The sequence below is a fragment of the Protopterus annectens genome, chromosome 1.part1, assembly GCF_019279795.1.
Source record: "Protopterus annectens isolate FY-2018-M chromosome 1.part1, PAN1.0, whole genome shotgun sequence".
Lineage (NCBI taxonomy): Eukaryota > Metazoa > Chordata > Ceratodontiformes > Protopteridae > Protopterus > Protopterus annectens.
The window spans coordinates 602413978-602432914 of NC_056726.1; the positions used below are offsets into that span (position 1 = coordinate 602413978).

At 41.7% G+C, this 18937-nt stretch overlaps 1 protein-coding gene across 1 annotated transcript in view; it reads right to left on the reverse strand.

The window, feature by feature from the left end:
- DISC1 (DISC1 scaffold protein) overlaps positions 1-18937 on the reverse strand; it is a 2387713-nt gene that overhangs the window by 1784646 nt on the left and 584130 nt on the right. The window contains exon 3 of the mRNA XM_044077020.1: positions 5159-5228. Within this exon, the coding sequence (XP_043932955.1) occupies positions 5159-5228 (70 nt within the window). The remainder of the gene's footprint in view (positions 1-5158; positions 5229-18937) is intronic.

The window sequence follows — 18937 nt, forward strand, 5'->3', positions numbered from 1 at the left end:
ATGGATGCACCCCCTCCTTTTGTGGTGTGGTCCGGGTTTTGGGGCCGGAATGCATGATATGAGGTAAAACCTAATAGTGCCAGGGTGCTCTCAGGAGCCTTGAACCAGGTTTCAGTTACAGCACAGACATCGATGTTCTCCATACTGAGAAGGGCCTCGAGTGCGTGCATTTTGAGATTTAGACTTCTGGCATTGAGCAGCATTACCCTCAGTTTCTTCCCATTTTTGTTTTCTAGGGTGGTAGGTTTAGAATTTGAGCCTTGCCTAAAAAAGGCACTATGGGGGTGGCAAGAGCCTTAGCCAATATCTGGAATCCCAGGGGTGACAGGTGCAAGCCGTCCCTTGCAAAGCAGCGTGGCCTGTCAAGCATGTCATCCCAGGCAGACAGACACTGGATCCCCTTAGAATGACACCAGACATTAAGCCAATTGTTAAAGCTGATCATCTTGTCTCTATATTGTGGCATCATTCTTGGTGAAGGAAGGATACTGCTCAGGGTCAGGGTCATACCTGCCTGGGCTACATAATCAGAGAGCTCCTCTATGTCTCTTTTCATGTAGTCCAGGGAGGTACGTCTCAGGTCATTCACACCAGCATGGACAATGACTGTGTCATATTTGTACTTGCTGTGGAGTGACCCGAGTGCTTGTGTTATGTGGCGGATTCTAGCGCCCGATAGGCAGCTTACTGTGACCCTCTCCTTGTTCAGCCTGGTGAGTGAGACGTCAGTGTGTCTGACTATGGAGTCACCTATGACAAGTATGTTTGGTGTTGTATTTGGCCTTAAGGGCTGTGACTGCTTTGCCACTGATTTTGTGGTTTATGTGTTGCTTGTGGGGTGTTTTGAGGTAGCAGTTGTTTGGGTTTCTGCTTTGGAGGCCTCTGCTGTTTAGGTAAATTTTTACTCAGAGCCTCCGAGTATGTCTTTGTGTGTTTATGTGTTTGATTCAGTGGTGTGGTAGCATTATGTGAGGCTGGTTTTGTGGTGTGTGTAGTTGCCTTCTCCTCCTGTCTGGTCTTGCCAGTCCTGAGTTGAGAGAGCTCAGCCTCCAGTTTGGCTAAATAGCTGCATCTCTCGCAAGTATTTGTGTTATGTGGGAGGAGGAGAGGGTTGTCTGTGTACATGAGGCAGTTATAACATTGCCTCAAGATTCCCAGATTCACCAGCTGGACCGGAGAGGAGATTGACAACTGACCTTTGGACATGCTAGAATAATATTGGGAATTCCTTAATAATTGAAAACAAGGGCCAGTGGGGAGTGAGGGTGTAGTGCTTTTAATTTTTAGTGCTGACTTATATAATTGCTTTAGTGAGCAAGTGCCAGGTAACTTGAGTGCAATGTGTTACAAGTAACTAAATGCAAAAACGACAAACAGTGACTTTCTTTCAAGTGAAACAAGGAAATAAGTACAGTAAGCAATGCAGATATCACTAGTGATCCACAGAAGCTGAGAAGCCGCGTATTAGGTGGAATTAGCGTTCCAGGGAAATAACAAGCAAACAAACAACAAGCATATAAACAAAGCTAGATTCAGCAGGCCTGGATCTAGTCTATGCTACAGCAAACAAGGTGTCCCAATTTCAGTAAGATACAGTTCAAATATTCAGGCACTATAAACCTTTAACCAGAAATTCCCAGCTCAGAAGGGCAGAGTCCAGCCTCTTCTCCCACAAGAGTGCAGACCACGAACCTTCTTAATGTAAAATAACTGGCCTGAAGCCCAAGTGCTTAAACCAGAACTAATACACTTGGACACTGGGCTCTCAATCAGCAGTTCCCAACTTAGAAGGATGAAAGCTACCTGTCCTGCCACCACAGTGCTTGCCACAAACCTTCCTAATGTAAAACAACTGGTCTGAAGCCCAAGTGCTTAATCCAAAAGACTTAGAATGATAGCTACACTTTAATCAAGTTACAACCAAGCAGTAATAAATACAATTGAATACTTTAGAGAATGTCGGATTAGTGCTCAAGTTACACAAACAAAGCTAGATCCAGCAGGCCCGAATCCAGTCTATGCCACAGCAAACAAGGCACCAACTTAAGTAAGAAGCAGTTCAGATATGCATGCACTATAAGCCTTTAACCAGAAATTCCCAGCTCAGAAGGGCAGAGTCCAGCCTCTCCTCCCACAAGAGTGCAGACCACGAACCCTCTTAATGTAAAATAACTGGCCTGAAAGCCCAAGTGCTTAAACCAGAATTAATACACTTTTAGAATAACAGACACTGAGCCCTCAATCAGCAGTTCCCAACCTAGAAGGATGTAAGCTACCTGTTCTGCCACAACAGTGCAGACCACAAACCCTCTCAGTGCAAAACAACTGGTCCGAAGCCCAAGTGTTTAAACCAAAAGGCTTAGAATGAGTTACACCAAGCAGTAATAAATACAACTGAGTATTTTTTATTTTTTCATTATTTGGATAATGACCTTGGTTGCCACTTTGTTGCAACATGCACACTGATGTATTTGTTGACTGCTATGCTACCTTTCTTGTGTTGGATGAGCACAAGTGCACCGTATTCAGCTGAACCTCCTTGCTTTGCTGTGACATCTATCATGTCAGTCACATGCATTACTTTGGTGCTGCTGATGACACAGAGAGGCATAATACTGTTTATCCAATTATCACAATGCCTCTCTTTTCTTATGCAGGCACTTTTTAATCCCTATATCTGATTACTTGTGCAATTCTTTTTCTAGAGTGACCCTCAAAATTTAGCAGCACTGGACTCATTATGAGACATAGCAAAGTTAGGCATTTCTATACTCTAAACACAGTGGGACAACACTAGCATACATGACAACAAACATCATCTCTGATTTTATTTTCTTTTTAATTTATTTTTTAACACCATTATTAACTTCACACATTATGCAGTGACATGGGTACACATACAGTTATAAAATAGAAAACAACCAATTTCAAAGTTTTTTTCCATTTCATGCATTATGCATATATGTTTTTTTTCTTAACAATCAATATTTAATTTAACACTACATAGATTGTTCATGTCATGCCTTCCCTAAAATTTTATTTGTCCTGAACATTATTCTGTGAGCATTTTACTCACTGATTCTATTCATTTCTATGTATTTTGCTCCTTCCCTTTTCTAAAGATCCAACCTCTAGTTCTTTCATCTCATTTGCAACATTCAATAATTCTGTTATGGTTGATTTAAATTTTGATTTTTTTAGTACTTGCTTTTTTAGCAGCCAACAATAAACCTAGTAGGTTCTTGCTATGTCTAGGTCAAAAACAATTTCTTTAATTACAATAATTTTCTCCCCCAACATTTCTGACAAAGTACCCTGTAGGGAATTTTTAAAATCTACCAGCTCACTGCATTCCCAAAAAACATATTCCCAAATACCCCTCATCTTTCCCATAGCACCTCCAATGATTGCTATCTACATGTGGAAACATTCTCTGAAGTTTACTTGGGGTATAAAAATATTTACAGAAACACTTCCATGCAAAAATGTTGTTATATATACTTAGAAGCCATACAAAACCCACTACTGTACGACATTAAAAAACATAAATTGTTAAGAACTACCCCATCAACTAATATATACACAGCTTCTTACCACATATAAAATCAACCAGCATCCATCTGACTGTCCAATATTAAATAACATTCTAGTATGTTCCCAATCGGTCATTTGAATCAAATGACTTAGAAACTCCTGTCTATCCACAAAGCTATCAAATCTGCTGGGCACTGTCTTATACTCGTACTATGTTGCTAAAACGTGACACTCCTTACCTGTATCCATCAAGTCAATGCCCTCCCTACCAACCTTCAAACCCATTCTGAAAGACTTCCTAGACAAAACTGTCTATGTTCTTGCTTAACACCAGTATAAACTATATCCCTAAATATGGACAGGTACCTATTCAGCCCTTACAGCCTTACTCTCCTTTCTCCACTCATTTCCTTACTTCTAGCAATTTCTCTGCGCTGGCTTTCTGTCTCAATATACTATAAGCTTGCATGCTTTCTCTCACTTCATAATGCATCTCCTGTTTGTATTACACTAACTTTCCTTTAGTTTTTCTATAAACTGGCTAAAATTTCTCTAAATATTAAATCATCATCATCATATTTTATTTATTTTATTTATTTTACATTTGTTGACTGGGCTAGTCTGGCTGGATACATGTCCATTTTCAGCAGAGGCCCGAGGAGAAAAGTTCCACTATATACTAAGTACATTACATAAAAAAAATTACTAGAGGAGAAAAGCTCCACTATATACTAAGTACATTACATAAAAAAATTACTACTCTAAGATATAGCTAAATCAGAAATTACAAAAACAAAAAGAATGAAAGATAATTTAAAAGAGAAACAAGTTTACAATAAGCAGTTCATTAAATATCCACAATTGTACAAAAAAGTACATACTTAAATCTCAACAGTAAAAGGAACAGAACTGAATAGGGTAGAGATGAAAAGAGTGGAGGAGAAACAGAGTAAGAGAAAATGGTAACTTGTACCTATTCTAAACCAATGTTTTCATATTAGGTCTAACTTGGTATAACTATTTAAACTAAGGATTTTTTTGTATTATTTTTAAAGATTTTAAATGATTGTTCTTAAAATGTTTTATAATACTTTGGAGCTTTTCTCCCCGGACCTCCAATGAAAATGGGCTCCTAACTATATCAGGTTACTTTCCTAGTAATCAAATATCAATAAATAAATAAATTGCTCCTTTGAATATTGCCTTTCATCACTGAGTTAAATGTTGAGAATTTTTATGACATCTGACAGAGGCAAAGACATTGCTATAGAAGAAGAGGTGACAGCTGTTAAAGGTTGTATAAGGAACAATAAGCTAGACAGCACACATACGGTAGAAATTATCCAAAGGAGCATAGGCACTGGGCATATAAAAATGTAAGCTAGTTAAGTTGTTTCCAAAAAAGTGCAACTTACTTTAGACAAAATAGTATGACCACCACTGAAGCATTTAACAGTTACTGCTATAGTTTATCCCAATATCATCCATATTTTCTCTAATCTGTGTATATAATAAGACAAAAACTGAACGGAAGGCATGCATAACCTGCTATAAGTGTAACCAGGAATAGAAAGGCATGTTGTTTTAGACTGGAATTGTCTGCATCCTCTCCAGTATACTATACCTTGGCCATAGTCATCCTCTTCTATTGCTTTTTCTTGGAGCCTCTGAAGCTTCAGAATTAATGACTGTACCTAAAAAATAGAAAGAAAAAATATCACATAAAAATACAAGCCAAATGAGCCTTTACAAAAAATAATAATCAATGTTCATTTAATTACAAATGCTACATTTGCCATTATTTCTTTTCAGAGTGGAACCAACCTTTGGTGATAGTCCATTACAAAAATTTAAGAGCCCGGGCAAAATCTAGAAGGAAATGCTAGGAAAACATTAAGAACAATTTAAGAGGACATATAAATGGCTTAAGGGGGGCATAATCTGTGCATTATTGCCTCAAGTTAAGGAGCATACAGCTGTTGTTATAGGAGAATGGTTTTAAATTTTAAGGGAGATTTTAACAGCTATCAAAAGTTACAGTAACTGGTGAGAACTCACCTGGAACTTTGGGTGAGATTGGCAACACTTGGTGAGAACTTAGTAAGTATTTTGTCTGAAAGGCTGCTGCCAATGCTTTCAAACCAGTAATCTGTAATTAAAGATGCAGTATTGAAAAGATGGATGCAAGGGCAGCACAGTACTCCACTGGTTAGATTTACTGCATCATCACAGTACTTGGTTCTCCAGGTCACTTCTTGACTGAGGTGCCTTCTGTGTAGAGTCTGCATGGCCTCCACATACATACATGGTTATTGCTGGGCGTTCTTGTTTCTTCCCATATACTAAAGATGTAAATAAGCAAACTGGCCATGTTCTTAACTGTCCATAGATGAGTGTACAGAGAAAGAGCGAGACAGTTTGTGTGTATGCACGTACGTGTGTGTGTGTGTGTGTGTCTGTGTGTGTGTGTGTGTGTTTGGGTATGTGTGTATATGCATGTTTGGGAATACACATGCACACAACAGTGTTTATTCAACAATAATAAATACGTTAACTATCTGAAACTTAACATACCTAAAACAGGCCATCGCAATTTATACCATTTCAAGGAATGCCACCTGTCAAGTTTTGAACCCTATATTACTTATGGTGGTGATCAGACCTCTCAACTGTTCCTATTTTGCAGAAACATTCTATTTTCAGGCCTGATTTACCCCTGCACAGGATCTCCATATTATTGGAAGCATGTCCCTATTTTCAAGTTGATTTACCCCTACACTCAATTCTCTGAATCCCCCTCATCATGCATGATTTGTGAACGTGTCTAGTACACAGAAAACCATAATGCATGACCAACATATCAGTGGCAACAATAAAGAAGGACGCCACATCTTACACATTCCTTTTTTGAAGCAAAAATAAATGTCCTTATGTGGTAGAATTTTGCAATACACCACGAATATCTACAGATGTTTTATTGTCTATTTGATAATGTACTTATATTTTTCATTCTTTTTTTAAATGTGTTTCTGAGTGTTATCCCACATTCCAACTGGAAGCAGGAAAATGTTATGTGCTATGTATTTAAATTTGAAGGTAATTAGATGTCCATGTTGTTAACTGGATGTACCTACATGTCAAGGGCATATGTTCCTATTTTCAATGTCTGTTTTCAGTGAGGTATGGTGGTGTCAAGTTTGACTGTGTGAACTCAGAATTATCCCCAGTACTAGACTGATAGTCATCATCATCTTCTTTCGGCTGTTCCCATTAGGGGTCGCCACAGAGGACAATCTGTTTCCATTTCTTCCTGTCCTCTGCATCTTGCTCTGTCACATAAACCACCTGCATGTCCTCTCTCACCACATCCATAAACCTTATCTTAGGCCATCCTCTTTTCCTGTTACCTGGTAGCTTCATCCTTAGCATCTTTTTCCCAGTATACTCAGCATCCCTCCTCAGCACACGTCCAAAACAACATAATCTTGCCTCTCTGGCTTTGTCTCCAAACCTTCCGAGGAAGTAAGGATAGCTATGAAGAGGATGAAGAATGGAAAGTACTAGACTGATAGTACAGGGACCACATTTCAGTTGTGATTAGGACTTCTTGCTACCACCTGAGAAATATAACCCAAATCAAGTACTTTCTTTCACAAAAAAAAAAAAAAAAAACTTCTGCTGTAGCAAATGCACTGGTCTCACCACAGAAGGGTTTATTATTTATTTTTCATGTGTTAATGGGGTAGGTACACTGTACTGAAGACTCGTTTCAGGCACAACTTGGACCAAATGGCAATACATAAATAATGTACACTGGGCAGTAAAGGTAATGTATGGTAGACAAACATAAGCACTATATAAACCATGATGCATATGGTATTCAGAATGTCATAACCAAATTGAAGAATCATGTTGCTTACATTAGTGAGTGTCATAACAAAATTAAACTTTATAAAGAATTCTGAAATGCAAAAAAAGAATAATTTCTCACATTTATATACATATTTTCATTGCAACTTTCAGTAAGCTATGTGCATATATTACAACTGGTACTGTACAAGAATATACACAACTAAACTTTAACCTGGGTCATGCTGACAGTTGCATTTGTGAATATTTTTAAGTGTCCCACAAGTTTCTTCCAGAAGGGTTTGTTTTCTGGAATTTGTTTGAGGTCTGCTGTAGGATTCAATTTAGTAATGATAATTGTAATTCCCTTTGCTTGGGGTTTCCTAACTCAGAACTAGACTATCCCAGAAAGATAAGGGACTCTACACCAAACTATGAAATTATACATCTAATTAACATAGAAGGCTAGTTCTAGGGAGTCTGCACTAACTGACAATTCAGTCACAAATCACCTTTGAAGTTTTGATGTCGTACTTAGCCTGATATGACAGAAGTCTCTCTACCTAAAAAAGCCCTGATCCCTTACATACTAACCAGGACCTTACATGCTGCTAATCACTGCTGGATGTTTCTTACACATATTTGGTTTCCTCAGGCCTTAACCATCTTTCATTCCAGGTGACACACCTCTAGAATTGCTGTGCTCAGTAGCAAAAGAAGTCTACTACTACGGTCAGCTTTAATATGTACTTTGAAAGTCACCTTTTTTCCTTTGCCTGCAATCTCTAGTGATCTAATATTTATTCCATTTTTAAGATAATATAAAGTACTGTATGTCTGCACCATCATCATCTCCTTTTGGCTTATCCTAGTGAGGGGTCACCACAGCAGAACAATGATCCGCAGAACGATTGGCAGTGGTGTTTTACGGCATCGAGTTACCAGCCCGGTGCCCAACCTTCCATAAAAGGCACAGACTCACACCTAGGGCCAATTTAGAGTGTTCAATCCAACTACAGCATGTCTTTGGGATGTGGGAGGAAACTGGAACTTCTGGAGGAAACCCAGGTGACCACAGAGAGGACATGCAGACTTCGCACAGAAGGCACCCCAGCCGAGAATTGAACCGGAGAACCTTTTGCTGTGAGGTGGCAATGCTAACCGCTGCACCACCGTGGCCACCCACTATTGTATGTCTGTATGTATTTATAAATTGTCTTATTGTATTTCACTTGAATTTTAAACATGCTATTAAATCTGAATTTTGAATTTTAATTTGAATATGAAAGGTTGACAAGGAAAGAACACAGCTTATATAAAAAGCTGTGGTCCCATTTGTTCCAGACCATAATGTGGTACTTATTGTGTTGCTACAGAAAGTTAAATGTTTAATCGCATACAGACATGTTTTAAGTATTTATAGCAGACTCTTGCCCAAAAGTCACAATACATTATCAGTGGCTTCTGTTAATTTAAAAAATGTAATTTTCTTTCTACAAATTCTTAGGCTTACTAACTTCACAAATAAAGCATTACTTTATCTATTATTGGAGTTGTGTAAAGCAGCACAACTGATTATCTCTTGGCTTAATGCCAGGCCCATGGCACAGAGTTATAAAACTTTGACTAGGACCAAGACTGACCTGGGGTTATCTAGCAATATAAGCACTGGCAGAGCTGGATGGGGAAGGCAGGTATGATTGAATGCCATTGGCACTCCCATCCTGGAGGCAGAAAGGCAATACTTTCTGCTGTACTGCTTACATCTAGCAGAGGCCACATGTCAAAGAAAGCCAGCAGAAGCAATAAGAGCATGAACTCTTCCTCATGCAACACACTTGCTTGTTGTTGCAAACTCAGAGGTGTACACGTCCAAGGGCTGCCATTGTGCGGCCCTCACAGGGGATGGAGAAGAGATGGTATGTAAAATATCTGCACTATTTGCAGGATGAAGACCTTGGTCCTCATCTATTACCCCCCCCCCCCTCTTCCTAGAGCATTATTGAACAGCAGAGAGGAAAAAGGTTAGAATTAATGTTAGAATTAATGGGTTTTTGAAGGAAAGGCCTCAGGAATAACTAGAGGAAAGATCTTTTGCTTGAGAAGGTGACACAGACTCCAAGCAAAATGGCTACTTACGGTCAACACTATGGACAAAGGGTTTTAGAGAAAAAAGTACCTGACTGAGCAGTTTCAGGTAAAAAAAAACAAGAAAAATCACAGGCTGGATGAAACACAGACCAGGAAGAAACAGCTGCTAAAGTTTAAAGCAGCTGCACAGAAAGAGCAGCTTTGCAAACCGCTGAAAAGGCTGAGGCCCATCACTGATGATGCAGTCCTAATGAGACAAACAGCAGGTGACCAGTATAGAGACAAGCTGAAGGAAATAATCCAAGACCAAAAGTGGACAGATAAGCACTTAAATCAGAGTTGGGAGAACACATTAGATGGCTGACAGAAATAGAAAAAAGCTACAGTTAAAAACAGGAAAACTGGATGACCTAGAAGGTAAGCCCAGAAGAAATAACATAAGGATAACAGGGGTATCAGAGCAAGCCCCAGAGATCAGAACTGGAGAATACACAGTTGGAATTGCTTGAAACAAGGTTTTACTTACCCAGACTACAGAATAAATACAAAGAGGTGCTGCAATGGAACTTACAAGAGAAGCACAGCCAAAACATATATAAACATATTTGTACATCATCTTCATCCTTCCCATTTTTCTTTTTACATGGGGTCAGGGTGTTGCATCAGCTGTCAACATCTCTCTCGATTCAATGCCACTCTAATACATTCTTACATCTTCTACATTCTTCCACAGTTGTGCCCGGACTGTCACAGGTCTTCTCTTACACAATCCATCCATCACTTTCCTAACATCTTAGTCTCTTCTTGCCTGTTCCAAATCTTCTTCACCAGACTGTCTTCTGCCTTCCAGCACATTTGCCCAGACCATCATAACCCATTTGCCCAAAAATCTGTTCTATGACACTCCCTGCAGCTAGAGCTACTTGAGCTTCTGCTCTGATGTACTCATTTCTTCATCTGCCTACCACCCATCTCAGGCACTTCAACTCCATCACCTCTAGTATCATCAGTTGCTCTGCATTCACTGGCCAGGTTTCTGTACCATACAGTTGTACTGGTCGCCCCACTATTTTGTACTCCTTACTTTTCAGCTTCTTTGGCATTCTGCTGTCACACACTACCCCTGACACTTTGTGCCACTTGGCTGCAGCTCCTCTGATTCTAGCTTTCACTGCCTCATTCAGACTTCCCTTCTTCTCAACCACCCCTCCCAGATACCTGAATCTGTTAACTTGTTCCACTATTTTCCCTTCTGTCTCAATTTTCAACTTATTCTGATTTCCTGATTGCTGCTATTACAACTGTCTTATTGGTACTCTGTTTCATCCCATGTACCTTCCTTCAGTTTTGAATTCCATTCCCCTATCATTTGCTGAAGTTCTTGTTCAGAGTCTGCCTAAAATGTTATATTCTATGCATATAGAAGCTTTGGTGATCTGTCTCCTCCAGCCTGTTTGCTAATGTACTCCATCAGCAGTACCAACAGCAGTGGGCTCAGAGGGGAACCATGATGCACACCCACTCCCACTGGAAACACCACTGTGAGTAAAAACACAGTTCAAACTTAAGTCATTGGGTCCTTGCGTGTTGCCTCCCATAATTCTACCAATGCTTCCAGGACTTAGAACCATCATAGACCTATTCAATTCAGCCTTTTTGGTATCTTATCATTTGGTTTCTCCAAGTCTAGGAGTGCCCAGTTCCTCATCTCTAGCTTCTTCTCCACTATCTGGCCCACTGCAAATATCGAGGTGGTTGTGCTGCATCCTAATTGGAATGCAAACTGCTCATCTCCCATTTTTATTTCTCTTACTCAGCATATTTATTTAGTGATCACCCTCTCCAGAACTTTCATGCAGAGTGACAGGAGTTTGATACCTCTGTACAGCTCACAGTTGTGAACATCTCTTTTGTTCTTGTGCACTGGAATTAAAATGCTTAGAACTGCAGAAGGCTCTGAGTTCTATTCCCACACCAGGTGGATTGATTACTGACACAGAAGTGCCGAATAAATGGCGGTGCTGCAATCCTGAGTGTGTCTTCCTTCAGATGAGACATTAAACTGAGGTCCCATTTGTTTGAGCTGGTGGTAGGCAGATGTAAAGGCTCCCATAGCAGTAGCTGAGTTGTATGTACTGGATCCCATGACACCTGTCGAAAAGAGCAGGGATGATTTATCTACCACTTATGGTAGTTGTAATAATGGTTAAGTTGATTACCTTGTGATGATGTGAGGTTTTACCAGCTATGCCAGGAGAAGTAGGGCAGTGGATGTGTAACATATGCCAGCATAGCTAGCTGGAATTTTGTAAAGAATTATATGTCATTTGTATATCAAATTGATTTGTACAGGTGCTTGTATTGAAAATGTATTTGTAAAGTTGCTTGTGTTAAAAATGTACCAACAGTTGGTCCTGCTGGACAGAAAAAAAGAAATACACCTGTATGTCAGACTCAGTTATAACTGTTGAAATTAATATTGTAACAAAATATACTGGAAGAGAAGAGGTTAATCTCACTCCAGCTAACTTTGAAAAATAGTTTAAAATTAAATTACCTGGTAGGCCATAAAGATTGTATCTCACAGATTTCAATGCAGCCGGAGACAAAAAGTTTGTACTAGGAAGCCTTCTGTATTGTCCTTGGGGGTGATCTAATTGCTGCACTGGAAAGGTGGAAGTTTGAAATTATGTAATGACTTTCAGAAGCTGCACCAGATCTTAGCAAAGCTCTAGGTATGTAAGATAACATATCTGTGCTAAATCCTGGCAGCCTCCAGTAAAGGGGATTATGTGGGAACCAAACACAGATGACCAGATGTATGTGATGTCATTCTGTAATCCAGGACTAAAATGATTTAATACCAGACAGAAGTCTCAAAGCAGTCCGTTTTTGTGACCTGACAAAGAAGGATCTCTCACCCACTTCATCTTGCCTTGCTTTAACCAGGAAATAGTAATTCTTTAGATCAGTCAAAAATATAGTGAGATTAGTTAAGTACTGTTTTTCTGCATCTGTGTGAATCTATTCATCTGTGTCATTGTAATACTTCCTGTGATTGGAATTCTGGTGATTATTGTAAATAGATACTTAGTATTTTCATGTTCTTTTAAAATTCTCATTGTGGCTGGTCCTTTAGAGAATATTTTAACCTTTGAGAGTACTTACATTTACTTTGTGAAATTGTGGCCACTCCTGAGAGCATTGCCTCATTAGTCCATTTGTATTAATATTTATTTCACTCAGTATAATTGGGTACCCTTGTAAGAGCCTTAGAGTAGCTGGGTTTGGAGTGTCTGGTGGCAGTAGTTACCTTATAATCTGGGCAAAGGGTAGCAGAGCAAATAAATCTGTGCCAGCCTTTCCAAGGTGTGTGTGTGTGTGTGTGTGTGTGTGTGTGTGTGTGTGTGTGTGTGTGTCCATATCAAATCTCAAAGAGTGTGTGTGTCAGCTACTTGGAGCAGGGACACAGAGCACTGGTTTCACAGTGAGGTTGCTGAAGGACTTGGCTTGGACACTAGGCTGAGGACTCAACTCTACAGCTCTTCCAGTGTGGGCCTGGAGAGAGAGAGAGAGAGAGAGAGAGATAGGAACTCAGTCCACGGACTGAGTGTGTTCCCAGTGTGCTCTTAAGGGAAATTGTGCTTGATGCAAAGAGCTGCATCTGGAAGGGAGGATTCAGACTCCCTGATTTCTGCCCCAAATGGGGGACATCACATATTGGTGAGCAGTGGTGTGGATATTAATTGAACTTCTGTAGCCTGTAGGCAGTTGTCACTGAAGGTGTGTGTACTCTCAGCAGCCACAAGGTAAACATACAGAGTTTCATCTTCACTTGTTTTTTGTTAGTTTATTTTAGTCAGGGAAAGCAGGCAAAGATGTCGGCAGAGGATTATGACAAGCTGACAAAGAACCAATTGGCCAATGTGTGCGAAGCCAAAGGACTGGCGCATGCCAATTTGACTAAAGAGGAAATAATTTCAGCCTTAATCGCAGCTCAGACCAGCAGTCAGGAGGATAACCAGTCTGGTGATGGAAATCTGCAGCCCTCAGAAACAGGAGAGTTCACTTTTTCCTCAGTGAACTTAAAAACCCTTTTGGAGTTAAAGAGATTTGAACTTGAGGCCAAACATTTGGAATAAGAATCAGCAGACAAACTGCAGCATTTGGAGACTGAAGAAAATGAGAAACAGCACCAACATGAGTGGGAGATGCTGACTCTTTGTCAGGGTCATGGAGGTAAAGGGGAAGGAAATAACTGAACCCCAGAAGCAATAAAGGTCAGTAAATTTTTTCCACAGTTTAGAGTGTGATAATTTTGATAGCTTTACTCATATATTTGAAAGAGTATGTAAACATTATAATATTGACCAAGGGCTCTGGGTATAGTTTCTGACCCTTACTCCATGGTAAAGCTGTAACTGCTGTTTCTAAATTGCTGATATTGATTGTTTAAACTATGATAGAGTAAAATAATGTTTACTAGACTGTTTTAAGTTAACACCTGAAGCTTAAAGAAAAAAAGTTTTGTGAGCACAGACGCAAGGCAGATGAGTGTCTGTGATTATATTGCTTATTTTTATAGGTGGGTGAGTGAGTGTCAAGTCACCACTTCTGAAGAGCTGGCAGATATTTTGGTGAGGGAACAAGCCCATAGCACTTTGCCTGAGTACATGAGAATCTGGTTGGCAAACCGTGAGAGTGTAATTCTGCAGATGACTGCGGGAAGAAAGGCAATCTCTACTTAGCAAGCATAGCATCACTGCACAAGAAAGAGATACCCAGTGTTGCACATGGATATAAGGGTGCCCATGGTGGGCAACCTAAACCACTCCAACAGAGTTCACCAGTAACAGGGGGAAGCCACAAGTTCAAGTTCATGGCCAGGATCAAGGGTTAGATGTATTAAATGTAACCAGTGGGGTCATGTAGCATACAGATGCCCATGGAGGCAAGGTGGGGAACAAAAGGTAGGGGAGCCAGCAAGTGGGAATAACATTATGCCAAAGTTGTCTGGAGACAACAGGGGTACCAGACTATCACCAGAGTTTATATCCTTAGTGGATGGAAAACAGGCCACTGCTGAGAGAAACACAGCCTCTGACATAACCACTCCGAAGCCTACAGTGGTTAAATAGGAGCAGTCAGAGCTTTAGGAGGCCATTCCAAATGCCTTTGGCCTGGTTTCACCTTGACTGGGAGGGTGGAAAAGGAAGCAAGCAAGTAGATCTGTTTGAGGATATCCCTGCAGATGTCCTGAAAGGGAATGATTATAATAATGCAGTACCCTGTGTGCATGCAGTTACATGCAGCCAGGCTTGGAGACGGGCATGTGGGTCTGGTACCCTGTTGGTGACCCAGACAGACCCCACACCTGAAGCAAGGGCTGGTGAGGTGGCTATTTAAGGGAGAGAGTTAACCTGTAACAGTGAGAGCCTGAAGGTGAGTCACAGCTGCTGGTAGGTACTGACATTCCCTTGGACAGAGTGACTGCAAGGGCAGAGGTGAGTGGTACTACCCAGGCTGACAGTGAGGCACCACTGTCACAGGATACCAGACTTCCTGTGGAAAAGGAGCTGGGAAGGGTCACAAACACAGAGTTGAGACAGGCTCAGCTCTTGGACCCTACATTACAAGGCTGAGGAAGGTAGCTAAGGATGTGCCTTATTCTCAAGGAAAAGGGAAGTCTGTATACTGGAACAAAGGGTTACTGTATAGAGAGTGGACCCCTGAGGGGGGGCTAGAGGGTGAGGTAATACAGCAGTTGGCAGTGCCTAAAGCCTACCATCTGGCACTTCTAGCTATAACCCATGACATTCCTTTTGCAGGTCATATGGGCATAAAGTGTACAAAGAGACGTATTATGCAGAATTTTTATTGGCCTGTGATTGCAAGGGATGTAACAAGCTACTGCAAGACCTGTGAGCAATGTCAAAAAAGTAGGCAAGGCAGGAGACAAGGTCAAAGCTCCTTTGATGCCTTTGCCTGTGATTGGGGAGCCATTTCGGAGGGTAGCTATAGATATCGTGGGGCCCTTGAGTACCCCAAATTCCATAGGGAAGAAGTATATCCTGGTGGTAGTAGATTATGCTACTAGATACCCTGAGGAAGTGGCTCTTTCCTCCCTTGATGCAGAGAAGGTGGCAAATGCTTTGTTACAGATTTTCAGCAGGGTAGGTTTCCCAAGACAGAGGTGCCAATTTCATGTCAGACCTGCTGGTGTGTCTGTTAGGGTTGCCACCTTTGTTCACGGCTAAAACCGGAGCCACGCCACGCCCCTCGCATCACCAGTAACCCCGACCCGCCCCACCCCCTCTCCTGCCAACATACCGCCTATTTTGTGATGTCACGACAGCATCACTCAACGGGAACGCCCTCTTTTTTCGTTTCCCGCCGACTCCTTTTGGCTGATTTGCTATGCTTTTCTGTAAAAAAAGCATAGTAAATCAGCCGAGTAATGGGAACGCCCTCTTTTTTGGTTCCCGCAGACTGCTTTTGGCTAATTTGCTATGCTTTTCTGTAAAAAAAGCATAGCAAATCAGCCGATTTACAAACTCCGATAGTCTGTTTCCTTTTTGAAACAGAATACCGGAGTTTGTACAGTGTTTTCCGGACTACCGGAGAATCGGTTTGATTTCCTGATAGTCCGGAAAAAAAACGGAAGGGTGGCAAGCCTAGTGTCTGTGGGAGTGCTGTGGGGTATAAAGACCACCCCCTAACACTCCCAGACTAATGGTCTTGTGGAGAGGTTAAACTCTACACTAAAGACCATGCTACTGGCATTTGCAGACGAGTTTAAGAGGGAGTGGGACAAATATTTGCCCCATCTGCTGTTTGCATACAGAGAGATCCCCCAGAAATCCACAAGTTTTTCACCTTTTGAGCTGCTGTATGGGCATAGGGTGGGGGGGGGCCTTTAGATTTGATTCATGATGGATGGGAGGCTGAGTGTGAATCCCATACAAGATCTGTTGTGTCCTATGTCCTAAACCTTACAACAAGCTTAGGGAGCTCATGGGCTTGGCCAGAAGAACCTGGCAGGATCGCAACAGCAGAAAAAGGTCTGGTATGACAGGAATGCTCGAGCCTGAGAGCATGCTGTGGGACAGCAGATTATTGTTCTCATTCCTGTCAGACACCATAAGCTGCAGGCAACCTGGAAGGGACCCTTCAAAGTGGTAAGTAAGGTCAGTGATGTTAACTACATAGTAGAAATGCTAGGCAGGAGGCAGTGGCACAAACTTTACCATGTTAACATGATGAAGCTTTACCATAACAGGGAGGACCTGGTGCTGAGTATTTGCAGTGGATGGTGGAGGAGTCTGAGGGGGATCTGGCGAATGATCTCCTCAGTGAGACTCGGACTGACACCTCAGTGGAAGGGATAGCAATGTCCCGGTGGCTATCCCCTACTGAGATTTGAAAAATTCAAGTGGTGTTACAAGAGTATGGGTGCATATTCACTGGGAAATGTGGGTGCACCCACTTGGTGCAGCACCATGTGGATGCAAGACCCCAAAGGCCTATCAAGCAGGTCCCTTGCAGTGTGCCTGAGTGAATCAGACTATGAGGGAGGAGATACAGGAAATGTTGAAACCTGGGGTAATATAGGAGTCCAGCAGTACCTGGGCCTCCCCAGTGGTGCTTGTACCTAAGAAAGATGGCAGCACCAAGTTCTTTGTAGACTACAGGAAACTAAATAGTCACACAGATGCTTATGCCATGCCTAGGACAGATGAAGCCTTACAGCAGCTGGGTGAGGCTAAGTATCTAACCACTACTGTGTTACCTAAAAGCAGGTAAGGGCATTCTTGGGGACAGTGAAGTACTATATACTATAGAAAGTTCATTCCCAATTATAGTACAATAACTGCTCCCCTCACAGACCTGATGAGGAAAAACATGCCAGACAGGGTAATGTGGACCCCAGCCTGCAAGCAGGCATTCCAAAATCTTAAAGGGGCTTAGAGAGGACCCCATATGTTTAAGGTGGAGGTGGGATTACATCAAGGATCAGCTCTTAGCCCTTTCTTATTTGCAGTAGTGATGGACAGGTTGACAGATGAGATCAGACAGGAGGCCCCGTGGACTATGATGTTTGCAGATGACATTGTGATATGTAGTGAGAGTAGGGACCACGCTAAGGAGACCCTGGAGAGGTGGAGATATGCTTTAGAGAGGAGAGGAATGAAGGTCAGCAGGGCTAAAACAGAATATATGTGTGTAAATGTGAGGGAGGGTAGAGGAATGGTGAGGATGCAGGGAGTAGAGTTGGTAAAGGTGGATGAGTTTAAGTACTTGGGATCAACAGTTCAGAGTAATGTGAGTGTGCAAGAGAGGTGAAGAAGAGAGTACAGGCAGGGTGGAATGGGTGGAGAAGAGTGTCAGGAGTGATTTGTGACAGACGGGTACCAGTAAGAGTGAAAGGGAAGGTCTACAAGAGGGTAGTGAGACCAGCTATGTTATATGGGTTGGAGACGGTGGCATTGACGAAAAGGCAGGAGTCAGAGCTGGATGTGGCAGAGTTAAAGATGTTAAGATTTGCACTGGGTGTGACGAGGATGGACAGGATTAGGAATCAGTATATTAGAGGGTCAGCCCAGGTTGAACAGTTTGGAGACAAAGCAAGAGAGGTGAGATTGCATTGGTTTGGACATGTGCTGAGGAGGGATGCTGGGTATATTTGGAAAAGGATGCTAAGGATGGAGCTGCCAGGTAAGAGGAAAAGAGGAAGGCCTAAGATAAGGTTTATGGATGTGGTGAGAGAAGACATGCAGGCGGTTGCTGTGAAAGAGCATGATGCAGAGGAGAGGAAGAAATGGAAACAGAAGATCCGCTGTGGTGACCTCTAACGGGAACAGCCAAAAGAAGAAGAAGAAGAAGGGAGGACCCCATGTGCTAGCCAGTCCATATTACAGCAAAGAATATGCTGTGCAGGTAAATGCTTCAAATCATGGGGTGGGGGCTGTACTCAGCCAGGCTTCCTCAGAGGGAGACGAGAACCCAGTGGTATATTTCAGCCATAGACTCCAACGTATGGAGGAGCGTTATGGAGCAGTAGAAAAAGAATGTCTTGCCATAGTATGGGCACTGCAGAAAATTCAGCCCTATCTGTTTGGAAGGAAGTTCACCGTATTTACAGAAACACAAAAAAAAACCTTGGCTACATTGAGCCAGCCAGCAAAATGCCAAGTTACTAAGGTGGAGCCTAGGGTTACAGGCATATGATATGACAGTGCAGCACCACAGTGGGTTAGCAATGCCAATGCAGGTTAGCTCTCTAGACAAGGTATGGGTTAATGTATTCCCAGACAGGCTCATTCCTCTCAAGCAACGTTTCTCAAGGGTCACTTGAAAAACTAGCTTGAGTCTTCAAATGGGGGAAGATATGACAATGTGCGGTATTGCTAACTATGCCATGAGAAGTACAGCAGTGGATGTGTAACATATGTCAACACAGCTA